Here is an 18,105-nt window from a genome sequence, read left to right as displayed (position 1 = left end):
CCGCGGCCGGGCGCCCGCGGGCCGGTAGGGAGGCGAGCCTGCCGTTGGCGCGCATGCTCCCAGCTGCCCCGCACCAACATGGCGGCCGGCTGCCCGTGAGCGCCGCAGCCGCGAGCCGGCCGTTGCTGGGCATGCTCCTTGCGTGCCCCGCACCAGCATGGCGGTCGTCTTCACGGGGGTGACTTTAATTCTCGGTTTTCGGTTCTAGCCGGCTGGTGCTCCTTTCTTTTCAGAAAGCTCTGAGCGCCTTGGTGAAGCCGGGGAAAGGGAAGGGGTGCGGGGGTGAAAGGTGAGAGGGGACTGCAGGCATCCGGGCCGGCTCCTGGCGGGAGGAAGATGGCTGAGGGCGAGCGGCAGTCGCCGTCAGGTAGGACCGGCCGGGCCCTACAGGGGTCGGGCAGGGGCGCGGGGGCGGTGCCCGGCGCGGGGGCGGGGAAGGGGTGTGGTGTGGGGGGCTCGGCGGCGGGGTAGGGGGCGGGTCGGGAGGTGGAGGAACTCCAGTGGCAGGAGCTGCTGGGCGGGGAGGAGGACGTGTTGGGGGGATCTGGGGAGCGGACCCGGGGCTGCGAAGGGGTGGCGGGTGGGGCACAACACCTGAACCTGGGGAGCCCGGGCGGCCCGAGGGCCCGGTGGGCAGCGCCGTGGCCAGAAGGGGAGGCCTTTTCCGCATCTGGGCTGTGCGTGCTGAAGTCAGCTCTTGAGCTGCTGGGGAAGCTGCCAGGGATGGGGGCGACAGTGATTGCTGTGGCTGCCTTCTTTATTAGCCCCTGCCCCCGGGGTGAGGGGTGCTGCTCTGTGGGCCTGGGCCTGCCTGCACCCGGTTTCCAGACTCCTCCGCACCCTGCCCACCCTCATCCACCTCCCCTCTCTCCCTCCTGGAGGCGGGGCTGTGCAGTTTGTTTCAGTAGCTGAACATTTATTGAGAGAAACTGCCCTTGGTTGTGTAAACCACTAATTTTAAAAAGCTGGTTGTGCGAGATGAGTCTCTCCCTGGCATCACGATCCGTAACTTTTATTTACACTGTGGCCTGGCTTTAGTTCATCTCAAATAACTGGGGTGGAAATACTAGGGAAAGGATCTTACAGAGAGACCCATTTCCTGGAGGAGGGGAAGGCTGTTTGCTGACGCGCACCTCCCCGCAGCCGAACTAGGAAGGACTGACCGCAGATAATTTTTAAAATTCTGACAGGGCCAGTAGGTTGGCCAAACACAGCTAATGTTTTGAACGCATTGGATATTCCTTCTAACTGTCTTGCATTTGGGGATCTGGAGAGGTCTCAGGGAGGAGACAGTATGAAGATCAAAAAAAAGCATTTCCCTCTTCCCCCATCAAATAGATGAACAAAGAGCTGGGTACGGTCTCTTATGGCATCTGAAACCAGACATTTACTTCATTTAGTACAAAACTTCTGTGCCTGTGCCCTCAGAAGTTCTGGTGTTGCCTGTGAGAGATAGAAGCCAACCAGAATTTTCAGTGAGATGAATGTGTTTCCCGAGTTGGGTGGCTGGGGAGAGAGCCCATGCACTGAAAAAGATGAAGGCTCAGGGGGGATATCTATGGCTGGAGAGAGCCAGGTGCCGGGAGGGGGTCCTTCTTTGAAGTTTGAAACAGGACGTTTTGGAACAAGTAGAAAGAACTACTTCACTCAGACAGTGTAGTGATGAAAACCTTGGATTTTAGAGTTGTACAGACCTGGCTCTGCCGGGCAGATCCCATTCTCTGAGCCTTGCTTATCTCTGAAAATGGGGCTGTTAAATACCTTCTCCGCAGAGTTGTAGTATATGTTCCATAGACGATGAGGGCAAAACATGGGGCATTGGGAGACAGGGATAGTCAGGAAATGTTGATTGCTGTTGTCCTTTTAAAAGGTGGTACAGGTTGAACGTGTAGGTTGGTTCTCAAATGACGGATGATATTACATTATGCTTTTGTTGGGGAGGAGGTTAGGGAACATCTCTAAAACTCTAGATATTTCCATCTTATACTGTGAGTTTATAGGCTATCCACTGGCACCTTTGCCAGAGATAAGAGTCTGAGGCCAGAGGAACTCAGTTATCATAGCTCCCAGTTTGAAGGCTTGTTTTTTTGATTTGAGATTGTGTATTCTGGTAACAACATGTGTGTATGTTTCTGGTAACAACATGTGTGTATGTTTCATCAGTGGTTGTTGCAGTGTTTCCTACAAAGTAGCCATTATATCCGCCCCCCCCCCCCCCAGCAGCAGGCCTGACTTGGAGGGTTTCCCACCTGTGAAATAAATTCAGAAAGACTGTCTCCTGGCAGGGAATTTACGGAAGTGCTCTCTGTTCTTAATGATCATTTGCAAGTTGATTATTTGGAATGTGGAACACATTTTCCCATAAAAACAATGATGTTAGGTTACTAGCCTGACTTATAAAGCTTTTAATTTAATAGCATCTTTTTTTTTTAAGATTTTATTTATTTGTTTGGAAGAGAGAGAGACAGTGTGAGCATGAGCAAGAGGGAGGAGGCAGAGGGAGAGGGCGAAGCAGACCTCAGCTGAGCAGGGAGCCGGAAGTGGGGCTGGATCCCAGGACCTTGATATCGTGACCTGAGCCCAAGGCAGATGCTTCACCGGCTGAGCCACCCAGGCACCCCTATTTAATAGTATCTTAAAGTAGTAATTTACTAATAGTAGGGGCCTCAAGTTGGGTTCTGGGAACAGGGCTTATAGAACAGGTGGGAGGAGGAAGAGAGTTTCTGATTTGTGTTTTGGGCTTTGTGGTTTCAATTTTAAATTAGGCAGAGTTTGCCTTGGTCTCAGCACAGGTATCAGGTATCAGCCCAGGTCTCCAGGTATCCTAGAGCTTTCCCTTTCCTCAGGGCCTCTCCAGGCATGCTCCATTCTCCCAAATGTCACATGGTCCAGAACCATCTTGGGCCCCTGGCCCCTTTCTCCATTCAGGCAATGTCAGCGAGGTTTTAGGAGGACAGCAGGGGGACAAATTTATCGTGTGTTGTGAATGACTCCTTCTGGAGAGTTTGGGCTTTTCAAGGAAGGTGTTAATTAATACAACAGATCTTCAACGGTAGAATCAGGCACAGCCCCTGTCCAAGACCCTTGGGACCAGGTATATTTTGGAATTCGGAGTATTCCCAGATTTCAGAAAGCAGCACCCCATAATCAAACAAAAATACGTCTGTAGCAAAATCTAAATTCCCTAAGAGGGATCTGCAAAGCATAGAAATGTCCTCATGCTGGTTTAGGTGTAACTTTTGTATGAAATGAATTTTTTTTTTTTTTTTTTAAGATTTTATTTATTTATTTGACAGGGAGAGATCACAAGTAGGCAGAGAGGCAGGCAGAGAGAGAGGAGGAAGCAGGCTCCCTGCTGAGCAGAGAGCCCGATGCGGGACTTGATCCCAGGACCCTGAGATCATGACCTGAGCCGAAGGCAGCGGCTTAACCACTGAGCCACCCAGGCGCCCTGAAATGAATTTTTTAAAAAAAGATTTTTATTATTTGAGAGAGAGAGAGAATGAGAGAGAGAACACGAGAAGGTGGAGGGTCAGCGGGAGAAGCAGACTCCCTACTGCCGAGTAGGGAGCGGGATGCGGGACTCATCTGAGGACTCCAGGATCAGGACCTGAGCCAAAGGCAGTCACCCAAGCAACTGAGTCACCCAGGTGCCCTGTGTACCAAATGAATTTATGCCTAACTTACTTTAAAAACTTTGGGGTTTTAGAACTTTTTGGATTTTGGAATTACGGAGAAGAGACTGAGGGCATGTATTTCCTAGTGTCACAAAGTAAAGGGAATCCTACAGTGTGGGCTGGATATTTTCGGCAAAGGAGGCCACTCATACTAAGCAGTCCACTTTGGTGGGAGGTTTACTTCTAGGTCAGCACGTGGAACTGCCCTCTGTTTTCCTTTCCCCCAACTTCTGCAAGTATAGAAACTCCATTTGAAATAGGTTTTTTTTTTTTTTTTCCTGATTACAAAATTACTGTATGCTTTTTTTAAAAACGAGAGCGAGAGTGAGAGAGGGCGCGTGCAGGCCCATGAATGGGGGGGGGGTTGGTGGGGGAGAAGGAGAGAGAGAGAAAGAATCCTTTTTTTTTTAAAGAGTTTATTTATTTGACAGATCACAAGTAGGCAGAGAGGCAGGCTTCCTGCTGAGCAGAGAGTCCAATGCCTGATGCTGGGCTCGATTCCAGGACCCTGTGATGATGACCTGAGTGGAAGGCAGAGGCTTAACCCACTGAGCCACCCAGGCACCCCGAGAGAGAGAATCTTAGGCAGGCTCCATGTCTAGCCTGGAGACCGATGTGGGGCTCTATCTCATGACCCTGAGGTCATGAGATCATGACCTGAGCTGAAATCAGGAGTTTGATGCCCAACTGGCTGAGCCACCCGGGTGCCCCATACTGAATGCTAGTTTTTAATAGCAGTAAGTAGCTTAGGAATGGAAGTCTCTTACACATCTTACCTCCTAGAGATGACTGTTAACTAACTTTGGGGTTTCAGATTTTCTCCAACGCACATGCTGATAGACGTGTTATTTATACCAAGTATGTATAGCTCTTTCTGCAATAATGAGATTATATTATATATAACATAGCTTCATTTTCTTTCTTCACTTATTAATATTTAGGCTGTTTTCCTCTGGCAATAATTTAGGCTTCATTTTCTTAAAAAGCTATGAAGATTTCCGTTCAATGGCCATATCATTATCTACCCATTACCTTGTCAGTCGATACGTACGCGGTTTCTACCTTTCTTCTGTTCAGTAAGGGCCTTTGTATCTATCTCGGTGTGTTTCTTTGGGCACCTGCAAGGTCGCTGTCTACATGTAGAACTGTTGGCTTGGTGGGTCTGTGTGGCTTTTTATTTCAGAAGTCAGTGCTGAGTTGCGTCCTCGGCAGATTCTACCCAGACTCCCACCAGCCGTGCAGGAGAGCTGGGGCTTCCCCCTCCCCAGTCCCTGCCAGATGGTTTTCATCTGCCACCCGGATCTGGAAAAGCCATCTCGTCTCATTTACGTTTCTTTGCTTATTCCGAGGTTGGCGATTTTTTCCCAGTGTTTATTGGTGGCCTTTTGTATTTTCCACACCCCCCTCTTTGAATTGCCTGCTTCTGTCTAAAAGGTCTACTTGGTTTTATTTTTCTAACCATTCTCCGGTGAGGGAGCCGGAGGTGAGGACACGAGAAGCCGGAGCAGCGGACCGTGTCAGTTGTTGAGGGGCTCGCCAGTCCCGCGAGTCTCCGGGCTGGGGGTGGAAAGGCAGGAGGGGTTTGGGCTGACTGTCCTGGAGGTACATGTCTGGTTCACCCCAGGTACTGGGGGTTTGGAGTCTTGGTTTAAACATGTGTGTGTGTGTGTGTGTGTGTGTGTGTGTGAGAGAGAGAGAGAGAGAGAGAGAGAGACATGGTGGGGGTGGTAAGAGAGACAGAGAGGGGCAGAAGGTTGGGTTGGGGGGAAGATTCTATTTATCTGTTTGCCTCTTCACTTTCTTTGTCAAGATTCTTCGGAGGATATCCCTCCGGCCACTCAGAACTTCATCATTCCGAAAAAGGAGATCCACACAGTTCCAGACATGGGCAAATGGAAGCGCTCTCAGGTACCGGTGGCATCTGCACCGGAGGGCCCCGGGGGGGTGAAGAACTGGGGCTTTTTCAGAGGCAGTGAGTGAGCTCCTGACCTTTCCTGCTCTTGGAAGCAGAGCTGTTAGGAGCTGGGGAGAGAGCTGACAGGGGAGCCGGCTGTCCCTCTCTCAGGGCGGGGTGGGGTGGGGCGGGGGTGAGTTACAGCTGCTCTTGGAGCCAATGTGTCTAAGAGAGAAGAGGTTGTCTGTCTCATGGAAACTTAGGCCAAGGATGTGGCTGGGCCTAAAAATACCTGGGAACTGGGGCCTAGAGCAAGGGGAAGTGCAGACCAGCTTCCCGGGCTGCTCCGTCTGATGGCGGGCAGAAAATAGGAGCTTCTACCTCTTGGGCTTCTGGCATAGGCTGTGGAAAGATTGGGACCAAGAAAAAGAATGCCAATTTCCAAACCCCAGGGAAAGCCTTGGTCCCAGCTCCAGCCACGTGCCCACACCTGCTCTGCTCGGCTGGGGTACAGTGAGGGGTCACTTGTACAGAGGGCAGCCTCTCTTCAGGGAGTCTGCTGTGCTGACACCGAGCCCACGTCCTGCAATTGCCGTGGCTCCTTCCTGGGCCATGGAGCCTTTCTGGCTCCTCTTTCGTAAGCCTGCCTCCTAAATATTTGCAGATGGTTATCATGTCTTTTCCGAGTTATATTCTCTCCCTGAATCTTCCCCAGGATAAACACCGTAGTCCCTGCAGCCGCTCCGAGGACACGGTTTGGGTCCTTTCATCATCTGGGTTTGCCTACCTCAAGGTTTCTAAACCTCAGCACTGTTGACATTTGGGGGTGGTTAATTCTTTGTTGTAGGGGCTGTCCTGTGCACTGGAGGACATGTAGTGCCTTCCCTGGTCTCTGCCGGCTAGATGCCAGCAGTCCTGCCCCCCGCAAAGCCTTTAGAACCAAAAATGTCTCCAGAGCTTGTGGGAAGTTGCCTGGGAGCCAGATTGCCTGGGTCGAGAACCACAAGTCTGCCCTGAACCTGCAGATTGGCTGAATCCAAACGTGACTTTAGTTCCTTGCTTTCTGCCTGGGTCTTTTTCTAGGAGGAGCGGGTGTTTACGATGTGCCAGGTATTTTAGCTCATTTAAATCCTCACAAAAACTCTGGGAAGTTTGGGAATCATGACTTTGGGAATCATCTCCATTTCGAGGGTAAGAAAAGTGAGGCCAGGAAATAAAGACATTTAGCAAAATGGCCCAGTTGGCGAGTGGGTGGGGTGAGATTCAAGATTCATGCCCAGGTCCTCTGTCTCTAGACAGACATGGGTTGAGCCGTTTTAGGCCATGGGTCAGGACATTACTGCCTGCTCATCTAATCTGGACTTCTGCCTGTTTTTAGAAGTAGAGTTTTATTGGAACACAGCAAGGCTCATTTATATATTGTGTGCGGCAGCTTTCACACTAACTGGCAGAGCTGGGTGGAGTTGAGAGTTTGTGGACCAGGCTTGATGGCCTGCAGAGCCTAAAATAGTTACTATCTGGCCCTTTGTAGGCAGTTTGTTGATCCTGCTGTAGGCACCAATGCTTTTTGGGAAGTGTTGGTTACTTTTTCTGATGGGGTGTATGTTGAACTATTTTGGATAGAAGACTTCCACTTGCTCTAAAGCTCACCAGTCAAGTTTATGGCCCGACAAGTGACTCTGTGCCTGGTCCACACAGTTTCACTAGGCTGCAGAGCGTGGCAACCAAGAGCATGGACTTTGGGTCAGAGAGGTCAAAGCTTGAAGCCCAGGGTTGCCATTTTCTCTTCTTGTGACTTAGGCAATGCGCCTACGCTGGCCAAGCCTATTTCTTCTACCGTAAAATGGGTTGTTGGGAGGCTTCAATGACTCAAAGTCCAAAAAGTACCTGGCCCGGTGCTAGGCATTCATGAGCTGTCCTGAGCTGCGGGCATGGTTGTCACTGTCACAGGGATGAGGATGGTGGCGTTGGTGGAGACATTGCGCACAGTCTCGTTTATAAGAATGACCTGAGCTTGAGTCACCAAGAGACTTGGGCCCACGGGGAGCAGGGACCATGGAGGATGACGCAGCCCCTTGCTGCTTCCTGTCTTTGCATCCTGGTGTAGTTGGTAGAAATGACTGTGAACGCTGGCTGCAGACAGCACGACGGCTCGGACCTGCTCTGTGACCCCTTATTTCCACTTGGGGCTGTTCATGGGCTGTAGGAAGGTCTTGGTACAAGAATGGTCCCTTCTAGATACACAATGGTCAGTTCCTGGGGCTTGTTGTGGCTCTTGCTGGCATCTTGGATAAGGAGGAAGAGAATGAGAGACAACAGAGATGAGGAAGAAACAAGACCGAACAGAAGTCACTTGCTCCCGGGGCCTGCAACTCAGTGCTTTCTTCTCCCTGTGCTCGTTGTAACCTGAAACTCAGCAGGGGGGAGAGTGCCCAGGTGGAAGCTGGGTTTGGCTGTGCTGGGGGACCTGGCCGCGGGCAGAAGACAGTTTCTTCTCCTTGGAGGGGGGTCTGCACTGCAGGCGGATAGCCTGGCCTGTCTGGTGGGGGAAACATCTGGAAGACTAGCAGGGGAGGAACCTTCACTGGTATTCCTTGAACTCCTGGTGGTATAGTGTAACTTGGAGGACTTGTGGGGTCCTAGCTCCACGTCTAATGAGATGCTGATCTTAGGAGACCTTGGGCAAGTCATCTCTCCTGAAGCCTTGGTTTCCTCATCTATAAAATGGGTATAGTGACAGTGTTTACCTTGTGAGGTTGTGAGAAGAAGCCACTGGCAGGAATAGTGAGCACACAGCAAAAGGACTGAGGGTTCCGGTGTCACAGAGGTCATTGGCTTGCCAGCTCTTTAGGCTGGAGGGCATGGGTTGGGTATTTGGCGTTATCGTTCTACTTCTCCTGCTGGCAGGCCAGGGTCCAGGGACAGCTTGGAGCCCTTTGGGAACTGGGTGGAGCTGGGGGCTGGCCGGGGTGTGGAGGGTCAGGGGTTGACAGTCCTCTCCTGACCCCCACTCCCCACTATGTTTGGTAGGCATACGCTGACTACATTGGATTCATCCTCACGCTCAATGAAGGTGTGAAGGGGAAGAAGCTGACCTTCGAGTACAAAGTCTCTGAGGTAGGCACAGGCGGGGAGCCCGCTGTAGCAGGGCCCTTCCCGGAATAGCTCCAGAGAGTCACGTGTGGTCCTGGCCCCCAACAGGCTGAGGCAGGAAATAAGATCGCCAAGCACATGTGCGGTTGACATTTCGGTGTTTGTATTCCTTTTCCTTTAACAAAAATATTTATTTATTTGAGACAGAGAGAGAGAGAGGGAGAGCGCACGTGAGTGGGGGGAGGGAGAGGGACGCGCTGAGAGCGCTGTGAGCACAGAGCCCCACTGGTCCGCCGGATCCTGACAGGGCTCCGTCTCAGGATCCCGAGATCATGACCGGAGCTGAAACCAAGAGTCAGACGCGACCGCTCAACCGACTGAGCCACCCGGGTGCCCCATGTACCTTTTTAAATGAAAAAGGATTACAGATGAAGTAAGTGGGCTTCACTGAAGGGATCACTAGTAAAAGTGCGTTAACAGCAAGCCGCCCTCCCGCTGTCCTCCCCATCCTGCCCAGCTCCTGGGGCAGCCCTGGGAATAGTCTGGGGAATGTCACCCAGACCTGCTCTCTGAGCTCCTCCTGCTGCCCCGCCGCCTTCTGAATTCTGCCTCATTGAGGCAGGCCCCAACTGTGGACTTTTAGGTCGTGTCCCTAAATGGTGCTGCTTTGCACATCCTTACCTATGGATCTGTGGGCACTCTTTCCTAAGGAGTCGTTCTTGGAAGCGGGGATGCTGAGTTGAGGGTACAGAGAGGACAAGAGCTGTGGGGAGGAGTGCGCTTGTGGGCTACTGGCTCTTGGTGGATACCATCTCCCAGGGCTGGGTCCCAGGCCTCCAGAGGCCTCTTGGGTTCTTAGCCCAGTTGGCTCATAGTCACCTTGAGAATCTTATCTTACACACCAGGGCCTGAGAGGCCTCTCAGCGCCTTATTCCACCCTGTTGGGTAAGGCCTGGCCCTGTCGCAGCCGGGGCTCTCCACCGGACCCTCCTACTCCGCTCCAGCGCAGCTATCTCTTCCTGGGCCCTGACTGGCTGTGGGTTGGCTGAGGTCTTATGCTGTCACCAGAGGGAAGCAGGACCTGTGCTGGGGATAGACCTCCTTCTCTTGGGGGCTGGCCCCCCACTGAGTTCTTGGGTTGGGGGAGAGAGGGCTTGTCCTGGAGCCTGTGGGGACGGAAGCTCGGCTGTGCTCTGTGGGCAGGGAGTGTGGTGGGGGAAGGCTAATCACAGGGGATGTTCTCATTACCCCAGCAGATCCCGAGGTTCCGTAATTTCCCCTCACGCTTTTGTCGTAGACTCCGCTCTGGTCAGGTGTCTCAGCTCAGGAGCTCTTCTCTCGGCAGGATTGCAGGGTGGTTAAGCGCTTGAGTGCTGGAGTCAGGCTGGCTGGGTTTGGATAACCTCTCCCTTCCAAGCTGTTGGCTTCATCCCCTCTGACCCTCTATCTCCTCATCTGTGGAGTGTAGGAGCCAGCAGACCGACTCATGGCCCCTGGGGAGGATTCAGTGGGATCCCATACACAGGCTTGTTAGGACAGTGCCTCAGACATACTAGGTGACTAGTTTCTGTTAGCGTGAGCTACTTTTAAGTTCTCATCTCCAGTAGTGGTGTGATTGCTTCAGTTGGGGGCGCTTCCAGAGCTGGGGTTCATTCCAGTGCCAGGGCGATGACTTGGTGGGCAGAAGTGACTAGTTTGGTCTCCAGAGGTCTCCCAGCTTCTGCCCACAGCTGGCAGGGCCGAGGAAGGCAGGGCTCACCGCGTGTGGTCTCAGCCCACAGATGGGGGAGGGCCCCGGCACAGCTGCTGGGGGCTCCTGCTTCCTCTCACTCCTGCCGCCTCCTGCAGGGCTGGCAGCTGGCCAGAGGGCGGCCCTAGGTGGCAGCTTCCAGACCACCAGCTGCGAAGGGAGCGAGGAAGGGCACCGTGAGTCCGTCTAGACCCGTGGACCGTCTAGACCCGTGTGTAGAAGACTCTCCTTGAGTTTGAGTTTATATTGGGTTCACATTTTGGGGTTTTGCAAAATGTGAGTAGATAAGGGGCTTTTTTTTCTTTCTTTCTTTCTTTCTTTTTTTCTGTTGTTCGTTTGATATTTAAGTTGGGGGACAAAGAGAAAGAAAACACTGGCAAGTCATGGTTTGGAGAAAATTTTACTGGACCATGAAATGTAAAAGGAAGCTCTGGTGTAGGGAGCAGGAGGGTAGTTCAAATGGTTGTCTGTGCTTCCTGAGGGCTGGGCCCCCAGCGGAGGGGCAGACCCCTCAGCCCCAACCAGTCAGACAATAGAGGCCGCCCCTGCATTCTAAAAGCCCTCTCCAGAAAGACAAGCTAGGAGCCTTTTAATTATTCATGACTCCAGCTGAGCTGGCAGCTGGGGCCCGGCTTCCGGCTTCCGAGGCTTCCCCACACGTTCTTTATCCCCTTCAGCCCTTGCCCAAGACGGAGACCGCCAGGGAACTGGGTCTGCCTGGCGCTTCCTGGGGCCAGAATTACTGCCTCATCGCTCTGGAGTCCCGGGTGCTGCATGGGGCCAGGCTTGCTCTGTCCTTAATCAGTTCCTGGTGACCCGGTTCTTCTTCGCAAAGCTGGGCCGTGGTGGCACTTTTCAGCTGGGCAGCTTTCTGTCACCCGGGCCCTCTGCCTCGGCCTGGTACCCCGGGAGCTTTCCCCTCTTACAGGTGACTTTTCCTCGCTCTCCCACCCCAAGCACAGAGAAAGGGGAGGTCAGGGACCGTGACATTCGGGCCACTGTCCCGTTGCACAATGCCGGGGTTGCTGATTGTTTGGCCTGTGGTGCGATTTGTGCCTCTCGGAGGTGTGTGTGGTGGGGGTGGGCATTGGCTGACAGGTACTCCATTAGCTCAAGTCCACGTGCCCTACCCCCACAGCTCTTGGCCTGGACCTCCCCGAGCCTCGCCTTCCTCCGCACAGCTTTTCACCTGGGCACCATCTTGCTGGGCCCTACCCAGTGTCAGGGGCTCCTGGAGGTCTCTGTCTGTGCTGCTCGTGCCCAGTGGACAGGGCAAAACCTGCTCCTTGGCAAGGGCTACTTTTCCAGGGCTGCCTGCCTCTGAATACCCTCCCTCTGCCTTGTGCCCTCCGCCAGCCTTTCGTTCTGGCTTTTTTTTTTTTTTTTTTTTAACAAGCCACGCCTAGGAGTCCTCTCCTAGCTGCCCTGTGTTTTTGGATCAACAGCCTCACCTGATTTCCTCATTGAGTAACATTCTGTGTGCCAATGCTGCCCTGGCCTGTGACACTGATCTCATTCCTTGGTTCCTGCCTGCTGTGGGAAAGGTGTAGGGACATGGGTTCCCTGACACTGTGACCCTACAAAGCGTTACACAGGTTCGGACCTTTGACCCAGCAGCTCTGCAGAGGGGGACCGCCCAGATCGTTTGTGGGAGGGAACAGTTGGGAATAACCCAAACATTTAACAGTATAGTATGTTGGCATGATGAAATCCTATGAACTTACTAAAGGCTATTGTAGAATTATGTCTGCACGTTGACATGGAATGAGGCTCATGAGGAAATTGAGCAGGCTACAAAACAGTGCTTGCCCTGGGGCCCGTGTCTTAAAGAATTTATTTATTTATTTGTGAGACAGTGAGTGAGCATGAGCTGGGGGAGGGGCTGAGGGAGAGGAACAAGCAGACTCCTTGCTGAGCAAGGAGCCCGACGCTGGGTTCAATCCTAGGACCCTGAGATCATGACCCGAGTTGAAAGCAGACGCTTAACTGACTGAGCCATCTGGACACCCCCAGACAGTTGGATTTAAGAATTCAATCCTGTAGGAGTGTGTGATCTCCCCAGCACTTACCACTTAATGCCATGCCTACGGGTCATTGTCCAGCAGCAGCTGGGACTTCCTTTTGTGGCTCTAGCTGGGGGCCGCTAGTCATTGTGGCTTGGGCCCCTCTATTTGCTTGCTACAGGCCATTGAGAAACTGGTCGCCCTTCTCAACACTCTGGACAGGTGGATTGATGAGACCCCTCCGGTGGACCAGCCCTCCCGATTTGGGAACAAGGCCTACAGGACCTGGTATGCCAAACTCGACGAGGTGAGGCGCCACAGGACATGCTTGGGGCCTGGGCGAGGGTCCAGGAGCTTTCAGGCATCTCAGAATCACCGGGGAGTTTGTTAACATGATGATTTGCTTTACCAAAAGTACAAATGGTTTTACTCTCTGCCCCTGCCGTCTTCTGGGAATCCCCACTGTGGATGCCCAGTCCTCTGCAGGGGGCTGTTACTGAGGTCATCGTTTGCGTTAAAGACAGGTTCAAGTGTCCCACGTGTCTGTGTGCAGGGGGTCAGTAGGATGAACTAGTAGATCGAGCCCGGAGTGCCGTGCGGCTGGAGAAAGACCAGGAGCTTGCGGGGAGGCAGCCTGGGATTTATTGGTCGGTTAGAGGAACCTGGGGTCTGACACATGGTGGGCTACTTTTTGGTAGGAAAGAGGGAAAAATGACAAGCTATGTTTGTGCTGCTCAGTTTGCATAAAGGAACATCAGTGGAAGGATATGCCAGAGGCTTCCTGGCATATAAGTTAGAGCCGTAACTTCTCTGAGGGCAGGGGAGAGTGGGGAAGGGACAGACTTCTCAGGGCATCCCTTTGTAATGTGTGTATTTACTTTTTTACTTTTCGATATTTTTCTTGGCAAATCCCAACGAATTTAGCATTGTGCTTCTTTTTCTTGATTTTTTTTCATTTACTAATTAATTTTTATTTAAATTTCAGGTAGTTAACATGCAGTGCAGTATTGGTTTCTGGAATAGAATTCAGGGTATTTTTATTTTTTTAATGTCTTTGTTTTTGAATGCTATAACAGTGACACCTGTTCAAAGCAAGCAAAAAATAAAAATGTAGGCTCATGGGCCCTGTCCTTAGAAAAGCCTTTTGTCTGTAGGTCTAAGGTTGGGCCTAGGAATCCAGATTTTCCTCGGGTCTGGAGATTTTCCTGCCAGGTACCCGTAGTCCGAGCCTAGAGAAACTTGGATCCTCATTTCTCTGGGCCCGTGTTTCCACCTGGAGCATAGGGAGCCCCAAGGACCCAGCAAAATGCTGTCCCTGCGTAAGAGCCACCTGCGGCACAGGGTCTTTTTTTTTTTTAAAGATTGTTTTTGAGTTATAACTTAGAGGAAAATGATCCCGTCACAGCTTGCTGGGTCTCAGAGTGTGGTTTGGCCCTCGTGCCAACAGCTGTCTCCAGCTCTAAAACTTTTGAGCCCCTTTTGAGTTGATATCCCACCCCCTAAAACTCTCCTGATTTCCATCCCACAGAGTAGTCTTCTGTGTTTTTGAACTTGCAGGCGTCTGACGTGTTCCGTTCGGTGGCCTGTCTCCGCGAGTCCCTGTGTTGTGCGGAGCAGCCGAGCGTTTCCGTCGCTGCCTGCTGTCCCGGCTTCTAACCAGGCCACGGCCTGTGGGCGGGGGGGCACTGCCGTGAAGGGCTGTTCCCACATTTTGTTTACTGTTGACTACTGCTGCCACGAGCATTCTGGCCTGCGTGTTTTGGTGGACATGCGGCACATGGTCTTGCTGCCCTGGGAACGTAGAGAGAGATGGCCCCTGTAGGGACAGCAGCAGCTTTACAGGTGAGGGAGTTGAACGGCTTCTTTGCGGTTCCCTCTTGTCTTGTCCCAGACTCTTGTCCCCCGGAGGAAGGGCCAGCAGACGCAAAGCCACCCCAGGGTCGTCGCTCTGTGGCGTAAGGGTCAGCGTCTCCCACCTCGTCTTTCTGTAGCCAGTCAGCACAGGGAGCCGGGCTGGCCTGGCGTGGCCAGCTGGGCCCCGGCCAAGTGCTGCTCCTGGGTGCCTGCCCATCAGGATGCTGCCTAATCTGCTGCCTCCACTTTGTGTCTCTTGTGTTATCAGGAAGCAGAAAACTTGGTGGCCACAGTGGTCCCCACCCATCTGGCAGCTGCCGTGCCTGAGGTGGCTGTTTACCTGAAGGAGGCCGTGGGGAACTCCACCCGCATCGACTATGGCACAGGTATCTGCCGCTCCCGGCGTTTGCTTGGCTCCACTGCACACTTTCCTTGGGCTGCTTCCTCTTTGCTCCAGGGTATCTTGGGGCCCTCTGAGCAGGCAGCCTTTTGGGGTCTGCTGGGGTGCAGGGAGGCCCCGTGCCGCTCCTGTGGTTCTGTCTTGGTCCGCCAGGGGGAGCTGATGCCACGTGCCTGGTGGCTCTGTGCGGTGCTGGTTTCTGTTCAGTCTCTGTACTTATCACTGGCAGCAAAGTAATTTATTGAGCACTTACTGTATCTCAAGGCGACCCCTTACCAGAGCCTAGCTTCTGGCAGCATTGTGGTATTTCCTTGCCCAGCCCAGTGTCTGTGTGCTGCTGAGTTCTCTGGGAGAGGGCACAGGCAGGCACCTCGGAGAAGGGTTGCCTGGTGGGGGGGGGGGGGGCTGAGAGAGGACCCTGTGGTTGTAGGCTCCCCTTTCTGGCCTGCCCTGAAGTGGCAAGTGCAAGTTCGGCTGCTCTCTTAGGCCTTCCACTTGCCTGGGGCTCAGTTTCCTCCACATGATCACAGGCCAGGAGGCAGGCCTGGAGAAGGGCCTCCTTGAACCTGGGTCCTGGGGAGGCATTGTCTTCTGCTCCCCTGTTGCTGGGGAGCAGTTTATCAAGTGTTTTGAGACTTCCAGGGGTGGGGCTTTGACTAAGACCGACAGGGAAGGACCCTGAAGGGAGACTGGCCAGGTCAGCCGAGGGTGGGTTTTTCTTCCGCTGTCAGGTGTGCGAGAGCCCCTGAGCGATGGTGGCTGGGACTCTGGCTGGTGGAGATCAGAAACAGTGCGGGTGAGAGGAACACTCACAAGTTTCCTGGGCCCTGGAGGCACCTTCTTTCTACAGAGATGGGACAGGAAGTCCCTGCCTCCCTCCAAATACTTTTTTTTTTTTTTTTTTTTTAAATAATACTGTGAACCATGCCATTTCAGTCCAGGGTCTGTAGTGCTGACTGGGAAAGGAAGGGCGGTGCCTTTTTTTTTTTCTTTTTTTAGATTTTCTTTTTTTTTTTAAAGATTTTGACAGACAGAGATCACAAGTAGGCAGAGAAGCAGGCAGAGAGAGAGGAAGGGAAGCAGGCTCCCTGCTGAGCAGAGAGCCCGATGCGGGGCTCGATCCCAGGACCCTGAGATCATGACCTGAGCCGAAGGCAGAGGCTTTAACCCACTGAGCCACCCAGGCGCCCCTAGATTTTCTTTTTAAGCAATCTTGACACCCAACATGGGGCTTGAACTCACAACCCTGAGATTAGGAGTCACATGCGCCACTGACTGAGCCAGCGAGGGACCCCATGGAAGGGGCTGCCTTTTGACCCTGTAACGTGACCATGTGTTCCCTGCTTGGAAGCCTTCAGTGGCTCCCGTCACTCTTAGGATACTGAGTCTAAGCTTTTTACATGGCAGTTAAGGCCTGTCTAATCACCAGCCTCATCTCCTTACACTTTCTTTCTTGCCCTCTCTGCTTTAGCTATACTATAGCCTTCTTAGTGTTCTTCAAACATAACCCATTTTTTCCCTCACCTCAGGACCTTTGCACGTGCTGTTCCTGCTGGGTAGATTGCTCTTCTTGGTTCCTTCACACCCCGTGCCTTACCAACTCCAATTCATCTTTCAGATTAAATATTACTGCCTTAGGGAAACCTCCTTGAACCTTATGGCAGGGTCCCCCGTGATATCCTCCAGTTATTACCCTGTCCTCCTCCTTCAGAGCTAGAATTATAGAAGTGATTGTCTCCTTAATGTTTGTCTCAAGCAAATTCATGGATGGAGTTTCCATGGTGCCTGACACGGACTCTGGCTGCCCTTTTAATAGGTACCCAACAGATAGAGTGCGATTGACGAGTGAGTTAAACCTACAAAACAAAATGAGAATGTCTATTTAAGAAGTCCACAGCCTCGGCCTCTTGGGCCTTTTAGAATTATAGTAGTGGTAGTTCTCAAAAGGGTTTGGGTCTTTCTGGAAGAGGCAGAGGCCGAATTATCTCCCATGTTAACCTTCCTCCATAGAGGGGCGGTTCTCAGTAAGTTGGACTCTGGTGAGACCAAGAACAGTCCTGCTCCTTTTTCTGGAAGACTCTCAACCTTGGCTGTTTTTTTCCTCCCCCAGGACATGAAGCAGCCTTCGCTGCTTTCCTCTGCTGCCTCTGCAAGATTGGGGTGCTCCGGGTAGATGACCAAATAGCTATTGTCTTCAAGGTGTTCAATCGGTGAGTGGGAAGACCAGAAGAGCAGCGGGGGTCTCTGTTCCTCCTCACTGCCCGGCTGGGAACAGGTGCCGGAGGGCTCTCCTGAGTGGTGGTTGCTTCTTCTGGCCTGTCCTAATCAAGCTTTGGCTGTGGATGGGGCGTGCACAAAGCCTGCTGAAAGGTTCAGATTCAAGTAAGGACAAGCGAAGGAAAGGGCACGTGCCGACCGCTCGTGCTTCCGCGGCACTGGCCATTTCGAGCCATGTCCCGAGCGCTCCACACGTGTCTAGTTCCTAGATTTCCCCACCAGCCTAGGCAGCAGTGACCATCATTTCCATTTTGTAGATGAAGAAAGGGAGGCCCAGAGAAATCAGCTGTCTTCTGATCCCTGAGGTCACACAGCCAGCTGAACCCCCCCCCCCCCCCCCCCCGCAGTCCGGCTCTGACCGCTCCTCCCGCCCCCTCCTGCCCCGCAGCACAGGTGTGTGGATCCACCAGAGGCCTCTGACAGCACCATGCCGTGCCGGGCCCCGCTCTGGTGATGTTGATGCCTGGGCTTCCGGAGACAGGAACATAGCCCCCGAGAAGAGGGAAGGTGGGAGCCTGCAGGCCCTGGGAGGTGATCTGCTCCGACCCCCACCAGCCTTCCGAGGGGCCTGCCGGAGTTAGAGAGCCTGGGGCTGCTGCTCAGGGTCTCCGTTGTCAGGAGTTGGTGGCGCTAAATCCCCCTTTCTTCCTGGGCCAAAAGAAGGCTGTGTGGGAGGAAAAAATAAAGCGACATCATTTTGAGAGTACCAGCTGATGCATAACTTACGCATGTAGGTTTTAATTGAAAATAGGGACCAGTTACACTCTTAGGTGTTTATTTCTGGCCTCCGTGAGCTCCCAGTGGCAGAAGGGTTGAGACTGTCTCTCTGCTTTCTGCTACCTCTTTTCTCCCGCTCCCTCCTGCGCAGGTACCTGGAGGTTATGCGGAAACTCCAGAAGACATACAGGATGGAGCCAGCCGGCAGCCAGGGCGTGTGGGGCCTGGACGACTTTCAGTTTCTGCCCTTCATCTGGGGCAGCTCGCAGCTGATAGGTACTGAAGGGGCGCCTACCCCCCTGTCCTCCCCTGCGCACCCCGGGGCGGGGTGTGTGTGGTCTGTCCGTCCCCCTCCCTTCCTGCCTCGCTGCTGCTGCTGCTGCTCAGGGCCGACAGTGACAGCTTGTAAAGCAGGCATTAGACCGGCTATTGACGGAGGC

The 18,105-nt window shown here is 53.0% G+C and overlaps 1 protein-coding gene across 2 annotated transcripts in view; it reads left to right on the top strand.

Moving 5' to 3' along the window:
* Window positions 1–56: 56 nt before the first annotated feature.
* Window positions 57–18,105, top strand: part of PTPA (protein phosphatase 2 phosphatase activator) — a 40,510-nt gene continuing 22,461 nt past the window's right edge. Inside the window, exons 1-7 of one of the 2 annotated variants that reach the window (XM_059143384.1) lie at window positions 58–367; window positions 5,488–5,585; window positions 8,602–8,688; window positions 12,599–12,724; window positions 14,540–14,657; window positions 16,782–16,881; window positions 17,817–17,941. In XM_059143384.1, the coding sequence (XP_058999367.1) occupies window positions 337–367; window positions 5,488–5,585; window positions 8,602–8,688; window positions 12,599–12,724; window positions 14,540–14,657; window positions 16,782–16,881; window positions 17,817–17,941 (685 nt within the window). In that variant the 5' untranslated portion in view covers window positions 58–336. Of the gene's footprint in view, window positions 368–5,487; window positions 5,586–8,601; window positions 8,689–12,598; window positions 12,725–14,539; window positions 14,658–16,781; window positions 16,882–17,816; window positions 17,942–18,105 lie in introns of both variants that reach the window. The other variant, XM_059143385.1, reaches the window with a different exon arrangement.

This window comes from Mustela lutreola, chromosome 12 (assembly GCF_030435805.1).
Source record: "Mustela lutreola isolate mMusLut2 chromosome 12, mMusLut2.pri, whole genome shotgun sequence".
In the NCBI taxonomy this organism is placed as follows: domain Eukaryota; kingdom Metazoa; phylum Chordata; class Mammalia; order Carnivora; family Mustelidae; genus Mustela; species Mustela lutreola.
The sequence above is the reverse complement of the archived record's forward strand: the minus strand, read 5'-3'. Positions and strand labels throughout refer to the sequence as shown.